The following is a 15,029-nucleotide window of genomic DNA, read 5'->3' as shown; positions in this document are numbered from 1 at the left end:
ACTCAGCTCAAATTTTGGGTTCCCTGTCTCAAACCAGAGACTCCGGGCCTCTAGCCCCTCCTTTATCAGGCCCAGGAGACTGGCCCCCCTCCTGGCCCCCCTCCTCCTGCCCCTCCAACAGAGCTGGGGAGGCTGTGACCAGCCAGGATGAAACAGGTTGTGCTGATTCAGTCCATTTATTTGGTCTCAGAGGCCAGAGTCATGATCCAGGGCCGAATGCTCTTGGATTAGGCATCCCGTGTCTTCTCATTGCTGAGCCTAAGGGAGGAAGACACAGAAAATCACAGAGGCATGGGAGAGGAGAAGAGGCTAAGTGGTTAAAATTGGGGCCAAAGAAAAAAAAATTTAAAAAAAAATTGGGGCCAAAGAGACAGAGATTCAGCTCACCACCCTGACCCTCTTCCCACTCACCTTGTTGAAGAAGTAGATGGAGGCAAGGATGGTGAATACAGCCATAGCCAGGGTTACGTTCTGGGGGGAGCAGTCAGAGGTCAGGGCTTATTCCCTTCCTTCCCTCCCTCTGACCTCCCTCCCCCTGCGAGACCCCTCCTCACTTCCTGAAAGTTCATGGCCATGGTCTTGAACTCCGTGCTTGCTTGACCTTCCTCTTCCTTTCCTGGACTCTGAGGCAGAGAGGGCAGATCAGCCACTAGAACGTAAGAGGGGTTGCCTGGGAGACCAGAATGGTGGCCGTGGTGACGAGAGAAGGGCATTCTGGGTAGAGGGGACATGGGACAGATACTGGAGGGAGAGGGGACTTGGAGGCAGAATGTTACATGCAGTATGTGAATTTGGGATGGGGACGTTTGAAATCAGAGAATCCAGATCTTCAACACTACACTGAGAAATCTGTCCCCCTCGCCCCGCAACCCTAGAGTGCTGGGAGCCATGGGAGGCTGTGAACAGGGGAGGCACTGAGTCAGCTCTGACTGTCAGTGTCTTAGGAACAAGGAAGAGGCTGGAAGCTGGGAGGTGGCCCTTGGGAAAATTTTCTCCCGCAGTCTGCCAGACCCGAGGTTGTGAGGAGCAGCAGCTGAACTGAGCATTCCCATGAGTCTTGTCACTAGTGCTGGGGGGTACAGGGTGGCAACTTGCCCACCTGTGGACCACAGGCACAGGGACAGCGCCAGAGACTCCAACTGTGTCCCCCCCAACCCCGGGTTCCCTGACTTTCACCCCACCAACCTTCCCGCTGGCATTATAGGTGTCCAACTCTTTTTGTTTGTTACACCTTAGAACTAACTTCCCGGTTACCAGAAATATGGAGGCTAAAGAAAAAAGTACAGTCAAAGGTCATCACCCACAGGTCCCATCTCTGTGAATTCTCCTCGCTAAATTCTCTGTAATCCCAAAATGCCATGCCCTTTGCCTTCTCGTGGTCATTAGTGGACATGGGCAGAACGGCCAAAATTTTGAGTTGCTGGATACATACATGGTCCCAGGTACACACATGGTCCCAACGAGGTGACACTCTGCCCTTTGAACTCATTCATCCTCAAAGCAGCCCTGTGAGGCACAGATGGCACTCATTCCCATTGTATGGATTTGATGAATGAGGAGGCACAGAGAGGTACGTAACTTGCCCACAGTTGCACAGCTTGTAAAGGGGGTTTGAATGCAGCCAAGCCAAAGCTGGGGTCTGGGTGTTCAACCACTGGGCTGTGCTGGCTGTGGCCAGCTGTGGGTGGCACCGGAAGAAGGTAACATCTCCAAGAAGCCCAAGAGAGCTTCAAAGGGTGCCAACATTGAAGGGGTGAGAATAGGAAAAGACAGACTGAGGTTGTGAGGAGGGAGGAGAAGGCAGAGAATGTGTCTAGAATGCGGAGCTGGGTTGGGGGGGGTCTCTCTATCTCCTTTCGCACCCAGGTTAAGGGTCTCTGGTTCAAATCCCAGTTTTGCCACACACTGCCTGTGTTCCTCAGGCAAATTACTGACCCTGCTGTGCCTCGGTTTCCCCACCTGCACAATGGGGATGGTGAGAACAGAATCAGCCCCTGCCAGAGCTGCAGTGAAGATTAAACAGGTTGATCCACTGGCAAATCCAAGGCTGGCAAAGGCCCCAGGGGAGCCAGATCCCAGGAGGCCACCTCGGCTCCTGGGGGAGGCATGCCAGGACCTGCTTTCCAGGGGGTGCTGAGGCAGGGGTAATGAGCAGGTGGGGCTGCGGCGCAGACGGTGGGCTGAGCTCAGCGTCTGGGCTGTGCGGAGATGGCTGGGACAGGGTTTTGGGGCCTCCCCGCTGGACTTCTCCTGCTCCTGCCGCTGCTGCAGCCCCAGCCCCTGACCGAAGGACCCCTGGTGTTTGTGGCTGTGGTGAGGTTGTCCCCTGCCCTGGCCTGGCCTCTCCCCTCTCCTCAGCCAGCCCTGACCTGGTCCCGTCCCCAGGTGTTCCGCCATGGTGACCGGGCCCCGCTGGCCTCCTACCCCACGGACCCACACAAGGAGGCAATTGCAGCTGTGTGGCCAAGAGGCCTGGGACAGCTGACAGGGGTGAGAAGCCGGGGTGCGGGGGAGGAGTGGGTGGGGTAGGGAGGGGTCTGCTGAGGCTTCCTCTGTCCTCAGGAGGGGGTCCGCCAGCAGCTGGAGTTGGGACGGTTCCTGAGGAGCCGCTATGAGGCCTTTCTGAGCCCGGAGTACCGGCGGGAGGAGGTACTGCCAATGAGATGACCCTTGCTTGGCCTTCTGATCTCTCACCTCTGACCTCCACTGACTCCAAAAGTTGGGCCTCCACCTCTGGCCTTTGACCCCCAATAACCTGACCTGCACCCCATATCTGATCCCTGACCTCCAATCCATCAGCTAACTTGCACTGACCTCTGACCTCTGACCCCATCTCGACACGTGTCCCATGCTTCACCTCTGATCTCTGGGCTCCATCAACTGACTTTATTTCCTGGCCTTCCCCTCTGTCTTCAGACACCCACCAACTCTAACCAGACCTTCTGACCTCTGGTTTCTGATTCCAAAACTTGACTGATTCTGACTTTGACCCTCAGTGGTTCAATGTGCCCTCAAGAGTTCAGTGTTTGATCTCTGCCCTTCGTCAAATCTGATTTGTCTTTCCTATGTCCTTTGTCTTTTGATATCTCTCAATTAGGATCATTCCTTCTGACCTCTGACCTCTGATCCCTGAGAGACATGTCCTGAATTCTGGTCCCATGTCCTTCCACCTCCCCTTTAAACCTTGAACTCCAACTTCCAGCCATCAGCAATTGTGATCTTCCTTTCTTTCACTGATGCAACTGACTCCTTTAATCCCACATGTTCGCCCAACTTCTGACCTCCAACCCCACTGCTCCTGACCTTGACCTCTGACTGTTGGTCCCATCTTCCAACATGGAAGACCAGACACTCCCGCTCACCCTCAGCTTTGACTTCCAACACCTGACCTTTGACCCTGAACTTAATCTGAAGCTTTTAGTTTGATGCTGCAGCCAACCTCTGACCCGACATTGAGCCCCTTGCCTGCCTTCTCCCCGCCACCGCAGGTGTATGTCCGCAGCACTGACTTTGACCGCACACTGGAGAGTGCTCAGGCCAACCTCGCAGGGCTGTTCCCTGAGGCTGCCCCGGGTCGCCCAGAGGCTGCCTGGAGGCCCATCCCGGTGCACACAGTGCCCATCACCGAGGACAAGGTCAGGGGGCTGGACAGGTGCAGGGGGGTGGGAGGGATGGAGTGAGACCTCAACCCCTAGGTGGGGGGAGCCAGTGATTGGGAGAGGCAGCCTGTGCTGGCTGGGAGCAGTGAGACCCGCCCTGCGACAGAGCTGTCTAGGTGGCTCATGGATGTCGTGAGCCGCCATCCCCATGATGTGCGGCCAGATTTGGGAGAGACCGCATATTTTGAAAAGAGAGATTTGGACGAGGGCTCCACAGCCCCAGATCCCGCACTGCGACTGTGGGGTCCCAGTCATGCTGTCCTCTCTGAGCCTCAGTTTCCCCCAGCTGCTGAGGTTCCCCATGCGCAGCTGTCCCCGATACCATGAGCTGCTAAGAGAGGCCACAGAGGCGGCGGAGTACCAGACTGCCCTGGAGGGCTGGACAGTGAGCTGGGCTGGCGGGGCACGCTGGGAAGGGTGTGGGGCAGGGGTGGGGCCGGGGGCGGCCGGTTGGACTCACCCAGGTTCCGTGCACCCAGGACTTCCTGACTCACCTGGAGAACGTCACCGGGCTGTTGTTGGTTGGAGAGCCGCTCCGCAGGGCATGGAAGGTTCTAGACACACTGATATGCCAGGTGAGCCCCTGCCCCACCCAACCAGCTGAGTGATTAAGGGCACCTGGATTCAAATCCCAGTTTTGCTGCTCACTATCTGCGTTCTCTCAGGCAAGTCACTTAATTCTTGGTGCCTCAGTTTGCCCTTCTGCACAGTGGGGATACCAACAGCACTTGGGGTTTCTGGGAAGATCAAAACGGGTTAATCCACGCAATATGCTTAGAACAATGCCTGGCATGCAGGCCTGCAGGAATGGTTGAGGCTACATGTTTGCTGTTCCTCCTCTGTTATATCTCTTGTGGGAAAGGCTCCCAAACCCAGAACTTGGGCAGCAGGGACCGACTGGCGCCGGTGTGATGCTCTTTAGATAGATAGTCTTTGCTTAGCCCATTCCGTAAGAATTACCCTAGTTGCACGGTGGGAGTAACAACGTGTGTGATTAAGAGGGCTGCCTAGACCCCACTGGATGTATTCTGAGGGAGATGGTATTGCCACCATGGGAACCTTCTAGATTCCAAAACGTCTGATGTTTGAAACACCCCTGGCTCCTTGCGTGGGGGCTCCTGGGCTGTGGGGTGATGGTCATTATTATTGTTAATTAATGATGGCTATTGGCCATGATTTCCTGACCAGCCAGCCCATGAGGGGTTTGGCGGAGGGGTGGGAGAGAGGACTGCAGCTCAGGGGGACAGCACAAGTACTCGAAGGGCCTGAGGAGAGCATAACAAGCTCAGAATGTCCCAGTCACTTTGTCTTCTCTCCATGTCTCTCTCCAGCAAGCCCATGGTCTTCCCCTCCCATCCTGGGCCTCCCCGAAAGTCCTACGGACCCTAGCCCAGATCTCGGCTTTGGATATTGGGGCCCATGTGGGTCCACCCCGGGCAGCGGAGAAGGCCCAGCTGACAGGGGGTGAGGTGTGGGGCTGGGAGGCTGGGAGGCCTAAGCGCCTTCCTTTGGGGGATTCTTAGCACTGTTCTTGTCCTCACAGGGATCCTGCTGGATGCCATCCTTGCCAACTTCTCTCGGGCCCAGCACCTCGGGCTGCCCCTCAAGATGGTTATGTACTCAGCTGTGAGTCTTTGGGGAGGGAGGCAGTGCCACGTGGGCACAGGGATGGGGGATGTCAGATGGCAATGTGGATGGTCAGGAAGAGCTGGTGGGGTGGTCTCAATGGAACTTCAGCCCACTGCCTTGGGTAACTCATATCTTCAAACCGTACTCTCAGACTGTATCACTAGAGGTATACAGTCTAGAAGGAGGGAGGTGTTGGTGTTATAAGAGAATCTGGCTCTTCTGCAAAGACAAGCTGTTTAACTGAGCTGCCCAATCATATTTTTGCATCTTTTTGACCAATTTTCATTAAATGATTTCCTGTATCTGGTGGGACTGCCTCCAGGGTGAGCTGATTTGGGGGGGCAGGGTTGGTTCTAAGAGATCTGGGGGGCATCTGGGAGGAAGCCGGATACATAAGTCTAGAGATCAGGAGAGGGGAGACATCAAAAGAGGAGCGTGTCTCAGCCCTGGGATCCACCTGCAGCACGACAGCACCCTGCTGGCCCTCCAGGGAGCCCTGGGTCTCTATGATGGGCACACCCCACCGTATGCTGCCTGCCTCGGCTTTGAATTCCGGAGGCGCCTCGGGGACCCGGATGAAGATGCAGGGTAAGGAGAGGGCAGTGCCCGGGAATGGGCGGGACAGGACTGTCTCAAGAAGAGATGGGGTCCCAGGCAGAGGGGGATTTGTGTGGGATGGCTCAAGGAGGTTGATACGTAGGAATCAGGAGTCCAGTGTCTCCACTCCAGATTTAAGTCAGTGACGGGGGAGGAAAGGAGGGATCTGGGTGCTATCACCTCCTGTCTTCCTCCAGGAATGTCACCATCTCCCTCTTCTACCGCAACGACTCCACTGGACTGCCCCTGACCCTTAGCCTCCCCGGGTGCCCAGGCGCCTGCCCGCTAGCCCGCTTCCGTCAGCTCACTGCTCCGGCTCGGCCTCCAGCTCACGGGGTCCCCTGTCACGGCTCCCATGAGCCTGCCACCCCTGCAGGTGATGGCCACTGGCGTTGGGGCGGGAGTGTGGGGGGGCCCAGGTCCCGAGACTCACACTCCCATGTTCTCCCCACAGCCACTGTGGTGCCCCTGCTGGCCGGGGCTGTGGCAGTGCTGGCAGCGCTCAGCGTGGGGCTGGGCCTGCTGGCCTGGAGACCCAGCTGCCTGCGGGCCTGGGGGCGCCCTGTGTGACCTGGGAACCCGGGCACCCCCTCCTCCACAGCTGGCATTGCACCCCAACATGTCTGCTCACCCACTGCTTTGGCTTCTGTGACTTACTGTGCGCACCTGTTCCTGCAGGAGATGGGGGCGGCGGGGCTCTCTGGCCAGGAAGCTGCAGGCAGTTGTGCGTGTGATCCTGCGTGTGTCATGGATGTGTGCCCGGGGTGATTTGTGTACGTGTTTGGCTCCTGTGTCTACACATTCACGTGTGCTTCTGCACTTCTACAGAGGAGCAGACTCACATTGGTGCCTATGTGCATGTGTCCCTGTGACACATTTCTATGCATACACGTGTGTGCTGGTGCATGTGGGGCTGCTGTGTATGGGTGTGTTCCTGTTGTCTCCATACAAGCTGGGGAGTATATGCTACATCAGTACACGTGGGGCTACAGGTTTGTAGGTGTGCACCTGCTCTGGGCACCCCTGCACAGGTCACACACCTTGTGGAGACAGGGCTCCTGGGACCCAATCTGGCTCTGGTGACCCTTGCAGGCTCTTGGGGCAGTAGGGACTGGGGTCATCTTTTCCCCCAACTTCTGGGCGGGGTGGGTCAGGCCTGCAGTGTAGCAGGAGAGCCTTCTGGCAGTGCCAGGTCCAGAGCCGTGGGCAAGCTTGAGGCAAGCTGAGTGACCAGCCTCTGCTCCCACCTCACTTGGCAGAGCCCAGAACCCCAATTCATCAGACCCCACAACCCTGGCCATTAACCTCCTGGGAACCAGCACAGCAGGTGGGGCTGGGAACATCACTCAGGGCTGCTGTGCAATGGTGGGGGGCAGGGGGTGTGGAGTGGGGGTCTGCAGCAGTATCCATTGGCTGCCACGTGGCTAAATGAAATAGTGTAACGTTCCAGCCCCGGCTGCATTGGCTGCAGCTTGGGGTCTCTGGCCAGGCCTGGCTGGTCAGAGTAGGTAGGGCTCCCCTCATTGTAAGCACAGCTTGTGACGGCATTAAGACTCAAGCTGCCCTGCACACCTGCTAGTGAACAGCAGGCTCGTTCACGTGTTCCCACACCTAACCGCTCAACCTGCAAGGGGAGGTGCACACTCCCACCGCGTGCCAAGTGCCCCAAATGTGCAGCACCAGTCCCCCCAGCCATACCCCTAGCATGTGGCACCGATGGTCACGCCTGAGTTGTCCGTGGGGAGCCCAGTGTACAGGTGCCCATCGGTTAGGGTAGCTAGAGGTGGTCAGAGATGGGGTGCCTACAGACAGAAGCTACTTCTAGCCATGAGGACCCCAAACTTCTACCTGGGGGGGAATAAGGCCCAGGGCCCTCAGACTGGGGCCAGCAGCCCCGGAGTCTGTACAATTTAGGAAAGCTTGAGATCTTCTTTCACACCCATCCCTGGGTGTGGGCTCAGCTCTACTGATGTCCATACCTCCCTGCCCATCACTGGCCCTGGAGGTATGGAGCCATCACAGGGCTGCAGAGTGTCTTCATGAGCTTCTATGGGGAGAGCTGGTGGTGATGGCGGCGAGAAGCATCTTCTTGCTTAGAGATTTGGACCAAAGTTCTAGCAGGTTCCCCTACCCTGTTCTAAGTGACTCCAGTAGGGGCCCAGACTTCTCAGCATACTGGGATGGCCCAAGGAGATGGGGGGGGGGGGGGCTTTCCTAGGGCCACAGTGCAAGACCTTACCCTCCCCCAGGAGAGTTCTAGATTCCCACCAGGACCATGCCACAACCCTGCTCAGACACCAAGGTCCACACACAGCAATGCTCACGCTATTTAATGAGTCCCATGTGCCCAGTGTGGCCTGCCAGGGTGGCTGGCTGTCGTCACAAAGCTGTGATTCTTGGCCCCAACATCTTTAATCCAGATGTGACCAACACTGGCCAGAGGTCATACATCTGCCTAATGGGACTGGCAGCTGCTTCTCCAGGTGAGCAAACAGCAGAGGTCCACTTTAAATGGGAAAGGAATTGCAAAACAGTAATAAAAAAGTCTTAAGGGGAAAAAACATTCCAAGAGAAAGGAGCATCCCTAAAATCAAAATGTACATGCTTTAAATCATTAGGTAAAAACACTGCATTTAAAAATACCTTAAAAAAGGTACAAACTTCAAGGTGCTTTCACATCAATGGGCCGTGGGGTCTCCCCACTTGGCCTGTAGTGCTTAGGGGGCCCATGTGGCCAAGGGGTGGGTGCCTGCCCACCCACTGTGCCAATCGGGCTGAAATGTAACGGATAAAAAGGAACAGGTCATGCCCCAGGGGAAAGAGGCACCTAGGGCCACTGGCTGGCTCACCTGCCTCCACTGCTCTGGCTGGTGACACCTGTGGGGTGGCTGGGGGCAAGGGCAGTCCCCTCTTCTGGGAACCTCAAATACAGTAACAGTGCGGCCTGCTGTGGGGAAGCTGGAGAACAGGCAGACGGGCCATCCCTCAGTCTATGACGTTGGGGGCGGGGGGGCGGGCTTGTGGTGGGTAGGTGGAGCCAGAGTGTGTTTCCCCTGGAATCCAGCCTCCCTCTGCCACGGAGTCCCATTGAAAACCTGGCCGGGAGGCCTAGTCATGGTGCACAGGCACAGGCGGCTCCTCCCCACAGGCCTGGTCTGAATAGGGGGGAGGTGGGGGCTGCTCGTCCCCCAGCATATAGGCTGGGTGGCTGCGGCTACGCTTGGCCTCTTTGATGTACAGCTCCAGGAGCACCTTGGTGGGCTGCTTGTCCACCCTCTCCTTGGGCACGCCATGGCTCAGCAGCCAGCCCATGAGGTCTTTGCGTGTCGGGTTGGGCCCCAACATGAGCTTGGCACGGCCTGGCTGGCTCTGACGCCAGAGCAGGCCCACGTCGGCGATGGTCTGGATCTCCATCACCGCTTCCAGCACCGTCATGCCCTTGACCAGCAGGCTGACGAGCGAGAGCCGCAGCTCCGACGGTGCGGCCGTTAGCAGGCGCCGCTGGAGGCCCTGCGTGAAGGGCACGTCCTCAGGTGCGGGCCTTAGCCCCTGCTCGCCTGCGGGAGGTGAGGATGGCTCGCGGTAGATCCAGTCCAGCATGCCCAGCTCACGTACCAGCTGGATGCCCTCCTCCATGGTGGTCCAGGGTCTAAAGGGCAGCTCGGTAGCCTCGAAGTGCAAGAAGGATTCCCAGCGCTGGCGCCAGGCCAGCAGCAGCCAGGTGAGCAGTGACTTGCAGCCACCCCGCAGGGTCTTACAGCGATAGTTGAAGATGGCATCGCTGGTCAGGTCGCCCAGCAGGGCCAGCTCTCCAGAATTCAGGGACAGGGCCGGGCCCCCCTGGTCATACACACGCAGGATCCAGGTGATCATGAGCTCATTAGGGTTCTGCTTGAAGCGCCGTGAGATGGCCAGGAGCTCGGTGTACGTGTAGTAACGGTCCCCCCGCCTTATCTGGGTGAGTGCCAGTGCTCTCTCAGCCATGGTCACAGCTGTCCCCTGCAGGTAACAGCAGGAAGCCCGGAGGGGTGCCGCCGCAGGACCTTTATGGAAGGACAGAGGTCATCAATGGGAAATTAGTCACACCCTCCAGCACCTCCCTGGAGTGGGACCCCTCAGATCCCCAGGTGTCAAAGGTCCCGGGGGGCACTGTGTCCTCAGGGGAGGTCAGAGCCCAGTGCTGAACATCATGGGGGTCCAAGCACAATCCCTGCAAAAAGCCCTGGCAGTCAGCATCACTGCAACCTCTCCTGTACCCACCTCCTCCTGCCACCTCCCCCCATCGGCACACTGTGAGGATCAAGTGACTCCAGAACTCAGCATTTGCTTTTGCAGGATGAGCATCATCTACAGATCTTACAACAATAAGTTATCCTGGTATTAATAATAAGAGAGACCCTCTTCTGTTCTTACCAAGCACAGGGATGGTGTGGCTGTTTGATTCCTGGAGGAACCACCTGCAGACAGGAAGGGGTCAGGGAGGGAAGAGCGGGTCAGTGGGGCACAGGACAGCCATGGGCCTCCATCCCTCCCTCTCCAGAGTGGGGGCCCCTCAGATCCCGCCGGGTGTCAAAGGTCCCAGGGGGGCACCTTGTCCTCAGGGGAGGTCAGAGCCCAGTGCTGGGCATCATGGGGGCCCTGGTACCCTTTGTCACCTCCTCACTCAGGTCGCAGAGCCACCTCCCTCCAGTCCTAAGGTTGGGGGGAGGGGGGATGACAGACAAGAGCTCATCCAGGTGGGACAAATGACTGATATGTGGCCATTGAGGCACCAAGGAGCAAGCCCCCATCACATGCCTTTTGATGCCATATTTCCCCCCACACCAATCACCAATTCAACTGACTACAGCATGCCCCCACCCCCGCCCCACCCCACCCCACCCCACCCAGGGATGCTTCTCCTCCTGGAAAACAGATTTGCCTGACAGACCCATGGGGGGATGGGGGCCTCCCTCCTGTGTTCAACTCCAAGGAGCCCCTACTGGAAACACCCCATGTCTGCTCTGTCTGTACCTCACGTTCCTCCCACCCTGCCCTGCACCTCTTCCAAAGCCTCCAGTTCTGCTCTCATCTCCCCTCACCTGTCCTTGCTGAACAAATGGAAACTCCCTACTCCACTTTCTCAGAAATTCCCTCTCAGCGGCAATGAATGCTCTGCAGAAGGACACCCTAGGCGAAGAGCCCTGGTCCTCAGATACTCGTGATCTGCAATCTGAGCTCACTTATCACAAAAAGTAGCTTCTTCTCCCTGAAGTGCTGTCAGAAGAGTGGAAACCTCCAAGGACACCAGAACATACTTGCAGTTCTGTTCCCAACAGAAAAGAGCGTCCTAGAGCCAAGAACACTTGTTTCTTTTCTGATAACAGGTCTCTACACCCATTTTAGGATTTAGCTTCTTGAAACACTTGAGCAACATTCTCCAGATAAAGGGTCCCTTTAGACAATGGTTACTGTGTAAATCAAGGGTAACTTTAATAACTGTAGCAGCTTATAGGTAAAGGATTCTGGGGAAGCTAAGCTCTGCTTCAAAGTACGAGGTATTCAATCTACAAAACCCTCAGTATTAACAGTGATAAATGTTGCCAGCTTGTTTCTTTTTTTCTGCTGACTTTGCAAATTAGATTTCTGGTTAGCCCCTTTCTTTGAAACCCATATATAGGTTTATGTTTTCTTCCATAATCCATGTATTCTCCATCTAATTCAACCCCTACCTTTGAAGATGGGAAACATCACCGCTACCCTCTCCCCAACTGCACAGAGGACTCAAGCCCATATGTTCCTCAAGTGTGGTGCCTACTTGACAGACTTAGAAACTGAGGCTCAGGAGACCAATCACTTGTCTAGCTCTCCAAGCTCATGAACAGCAGAGCTGGGATTTGAACCCAGGCCCATTCTGGCTACACTTCCAGGCTATAAATGAACAGGGATTTGCATGGGGATTTGCATCCCCAGCACAAACGCTGGCCCATAAATACATGTCCACACACCAGAGAGATGTGAAGTGAAGTCACTCCAAATGAAGGTATTTTAGATTTGGGGTTGGGGGGGAGCAGGTGGGCCAGGGAGTGGAAGCAAAGGTTCTCACCAAGATGAGGTCGTAGTGGGTGGTCCTTCAGCTTGAAGATACACCTGTAACACAGAAAGGACATAGGGAGGGTGGAGGAAGAAACAGTCTTGGGGCAGGGGTGGTGGTCCAGAGACATCCAAACCAGGGCCTCTCAGATCCCCAGGTGTCAAAGGTCCTGGGGGGCACTGCATCCTCACGGGTGATAGGAGCCCAGTGCTGGACATCATGGGAGCCCTGGTCCCCAAGGCAACCACATCCCAAGGCCACTCACCTTCAGGAACAGAGGCCAGATTAATTGCACTCAAGAGACTGGAAACACAAAACCCATCAGGAAGGTTTGAAAGCCCTCAACTCTCCCTATGGAGACACGCCATACCCCACTTCCCCAGTGTCATAGGTCCACAGGGGACTGTCCTCAAACCCACTACATGGAGAAACCCCAGTGTCTATCAGCCCTTGCCCCGTTCTACAGATTTTCAGCATTGGCTCTACTTGCTAGTACCTGAAGCAATGAAAGCTGCTAGGGTACACATCCATCCCTTGGAAGAACCTATTGGGAGATAAAGGAGGGAGCTATTCTAGGAAAAAAACACAAAAAACAAAAAACAAAAAAACCCAAAAACCCCTAAGATATAAGCAGCATATGCAATGACCAGAGACCCTTTACTGCAACCATTCTGGAATAAATCCGCTGAGGAAGACATTTTGGAGACGACTTTGAAACCACAAATACAATATAAAGTGTTAACTATTTTCGATAAAATTAAAAACGTGCCTTCAAAACCCAAGGAAAGCAAACATGGCAAAACGTTACAACTTAAACTTTGGTGGCATTCCCACCAGCCTGAGGATTTTAATGATAAAAAGTGAAGCAGAAATACATCGGACAACAGCGACAGAGGGCGCACCAGTGAGTGAGGAGAAAAATCCTTTCACTTGTGGGGCGGCCACTGTTAGGATCAAGTCAATGATTTTCCAGGTGGTTGCCCAAAGGGAGAAAAAACTCAGAGAGGATTTTTGGTGGATCCTGGTGGGGAGACAGATGATCAGCCACCTGCCACGGGGCTGGGTCTTCTCCGGAATCAGGAAACCAATGGATGTCCAAGACCCCAAGGACCAATGAGCCCAAAAGTTACGCCTCACGAGAATGATGCTTGGAGTGAACACAAAACTCCTGATACCTGGACGGGCCGTGTCAGAATGATTCGTGAGGGTAAACAAAGGCCCCACTTGCTTACTCCTAAAACCACACCTACATGGTTCTCAGAAACAAACCAGTAATTCATTTCGAGACTCTGCTCCGCCTCATTCCTTAGAAATCCTCCCCCAATAAACTTTGTGGTAGGCTGTACAAAATGCCAGCCATGTGCAATCGAAAAAACAGCGACTGTCTAAGGAAAACAAATGTAGCTAACACAGGGGTGGAAAACCTAAGAAAAACTCAAGAGTCACACGCGCTCCCCAGCCCTCCTAGCCCGCCCAAGATTAGTGGTTAAGATGGCGGAGCCCTGCAACGTGGGAAACAGAGATGGCGCAGCCAGACTGCGGTACAAAGGCACGCTAGCTCTGGGAGTCTTCATTCGCTCCGGCGGCAAGAGTCCTCCCCACCCTGACCGCCCTTGGCAAAGGTGCACCCCCCGCAAAGAACTCTAGGCTCGCCTCGGAATGCGCGCCGGGGTCTCACAAGGGCCCAGACCCCTTTCACGCGACGACCTGGCCGCCTCGCCGCAGCCCTGGGGCACCTCCTGACAGAAGCTACCCAGATCCCAAAGCCCAAACGCGCGAACGGAATGAAGCCATAAGAACAAGAACATCTTACGCGTCCCTCAGCCTCTCCAAAGCGTGCGCCGGTGGCCTCGCGTCCCGCTTTATAGTGCGCGCCGCTCGCCGGGTCCACCGCGCGCGCCAGCCCGGGCTCCGCCCCGAGGCGTCCAGCACACGCACCGGTGTCGGAAAACCAACTTTGGCGCTTGGGAAAGCGAATAATGCCTATTCTCGCAAAATCTTCCTGAACAGACAACAGAATGTTGTCCCTGGAGTCGGAGAAAAGGAGCAGTGGGATATCGGGCCCCGTTATCCTGTCAGGAGAGTCAGGCAATTCTGAAGACAGTAACAAAGGCGGGCTGAAAAGGGGCAGGACCCCGAATGCGGCCGGAGAAGGACCGCGAGGCAACTGGAATTGCCAGCGGGGCACCGGCGCCAGCCCTGGGCGCAAGGGGCGGGGCCTACCCCGACGAAGTCCGAGCGCAGGGCCGGGGCGGGGCCAGCGCGGAGATTGACAAGGACGTTCTGGGGCGGTGCTCTCGTGGCGCAGAATGAGAGGCTGGTCCTGAGCTGCGAAAGGAGGGGTTGGTCTCTGGACGCCCGGCTGGAAGCCTGGACGTCTGGATCAGAGGGAGGAGGATGCTGGGGGCCTGGAATCCTGGGCTGAGGTCCGGATTCCCTGCCCTCAACCCCCCACCCCCAGTCTAGATGATCTAAGACCTGGGGGCTTGGATTCTTCGTAGGGTTGGAGCTCTAGGGAGTGTCTTTCAACTGACAATGATTGTAAACATTATTTTCTTTTCAAAGATAAAAAATGAAACTTTCCGCTTCAAACCCAACCCACTCACTAGAGTCGCCACTGTCGATGTGGTGTAGACTTTTAACATTATGGCTGTACACACGCATACAAGTATTGTGGGTAATGATGTTTCCCGCCCCTCCTCCACTCTGTCCCATAAATAGTCCTCCTGCCCATCAGTACATATAGAGTGACCTCATTCCTTAAACAGAGGCAAAGTATTCCCTTCTGGAGTGGAACACACATTGTCTCCCTTGTCATTTGGATTGTTTTTTTCCCATGAAGTTTATGGTCTGAAGTAAAAGAGACTTACACCCTCCTGTTAAGAAAATGAGACATTCCCTTCACTGGATTTTGCCTCACTCAGAATAGAGCAAAGCCCTCACTGTGGCTCACAAAGGCCAGAGTGAACTGTCTCCTGTTCCCCCTCTGTCCCTGCCCCCCCTACCTTGCTCAGGGCTTCCCTAGTCTTCTTGGAGCCTGCCAAGGATGGACATTTGTACCTCAGGACCTT

At 55.7% G+C, this 15,029-nt stretch overlaps 2 protein-coding genes, 1 long non-coding RNA gene and 3 other non-coding genes across 7 annotated transcripts; 1 reads left to right on the top strand and 5 right to left on the bottom strand.

Annotated features, from left to right (window-relative positions):
* Window positions 1-157: 157 nt before the first annotated feature.
* Window positions 158-665, bottom strand: LOC131817606 (uncharacterized). Its single transcript, XR_009348555.1, has 3 exons — window positions 555-665; window positions 412-471; window positions 158-258 (listed from the first exon to the last, which is right to left on the bottom strand). It is a non-coding gene; the product is annotated as an uncharacterized LOC131817606 (long non-coding RNA).
* Window positions 666-723: 58 nt separating this feature from the next.
* Window positions 724-6,515, top strand: ACP4 (acid phosphatase 4). The gene is made up of 12 exons (XM_059151086.1): window positions 724-781; window positions 1,502-1,570; window positions 2,386-2,490; window positions 2,563-2,649; window positions 3,489-3,635; window positions 3,946-4,044; window positions 4,139-4,234; window positions 4,991-5,123; window positions 5,203-5,285; window positions 5,752-5,876; window positions 6,083-6,261; window positions 6,340-6,515. Exons 2-12 carry the CDS (start codon window positions 1,553-1,555, stop codon window positions 6,453-6,455), a joined length of 1,188 nt encoding a protein of 395 aa, XP_059007069.1. The 5' UTR covers window positions 724-781; window positions 1,502-1,552; the 3' UTR covers window positions 6,456-6,515.
* Window positions 6,516-8,200: 1,685 nt separating this feature from the next.
* LOC131817578 (Friend virus susceptibility protein 1-like) lies at window positions 8,201-14,140 on the bottom strand. Of its 2 annotated transcripts, none has more exons than XM_059151114.1 (4): window positions 13,772-14,140; window positions 11,971-12,014; window positions 10,299-10,342; window positions 8,201-9,928 (listed from the first exon to the last, which is right to left on the bottom strand). In XM_059151114.1, the coding sequence occupies exon 4, from the start codon at window positions 9,867-9,869 to the stop codon at window positions 8,994-8,996; it is 876 nt and encodes a 291-aa protein (XP_059007097.1). In that variant the 5' UTR covers window positions 9,870-9,928; window positions 10,299-10,342; window positions 11,971-12,014; window positions 13,772-14,140; the 3' UTR covers window positions 8,201-8,993. The 2 variants fall into 2 exon arrangements, with proteins under 2 accessions (XP_059007097.1, XP_059007098.1); XM_059151115.1 differs by lacking the exon at window positions 13,772-14,140 and adding an exon at window positions 12,455-13,727.
* LOC131819028 (small nucleolar RNA SNORD88) lies at window positions 9,994-10,084 on the bottom strand. Its single transcript, XR_009349031.1, has one exon. It is a non-coding gene; the product is annotated as a small nucleolar RNA SNORD88 (small nucleolar RNA).
* LOC131819029 (small nucleolar RNA SNORD88) lies at window positions 10,431-10,524 on the bottom strand. The gene has a single exon (XR_009349032.1). It is a non-coding gene; the product is annotated as a small nucleolar RNA SNORD88 (small nucleolar RNA).
* Window positions 12,097-12,187, bottom strand: LOC131819030 (small nucleolar RNA SNORD88). Its single transcript, XR_009349033.1, has one exon. It is a non-coding gene; the product is annotated as a small nucleolar RNA SNORD88 (small nucleolar RNA).
* Window positions 14,141-15,029: the final 889 nt, after the last annotated feature.

Source organism: Mustela lutreola, chromosome 16 (genome assembly GCF_030435805.1).
Source record: "Mustela lutreola isolate mMusLut2 chromosome 16, mMusLut2.pri, whole genome shotgun sequence".
NCBI classification, from domain to species: Eukaryota; Metazoa; Chordata; class Mammalia; order Carnivora; family Mustelidae; genus Mustela; species Mustela lutreola.
This window is presented reverse-complemented; position numbering and strand designations above follow the sequence as displayed.

Excerpts from the sequence above, each read along its gene's own strand:
- ACP4 (XM_059151086.1), top strand. Across the intron at positions 3,636-3,945 it reads TGCCCATCACCGAGGACAAG|CTGCTGAGGTTCCCCATGCG; the intron begins GTCAGGGGGCTG and ends AGTTTCCCCCAG. Across the intron at positions 5,877-6,082 it reads GACCCGGATGAAGATGCAGG|GAATGTCACCATCTCCCTCT; the intron begins GTAAGGAGAGGG and ends GTCTTCCTCCAG.
- LOC131817578 (XM_059151114.1), bottom strand. The coding sequence starts at position 9,869 with ATGGCTGAGAGAGCACTGGCACTCACCCAGATAAGGCGGGGGGACCGT.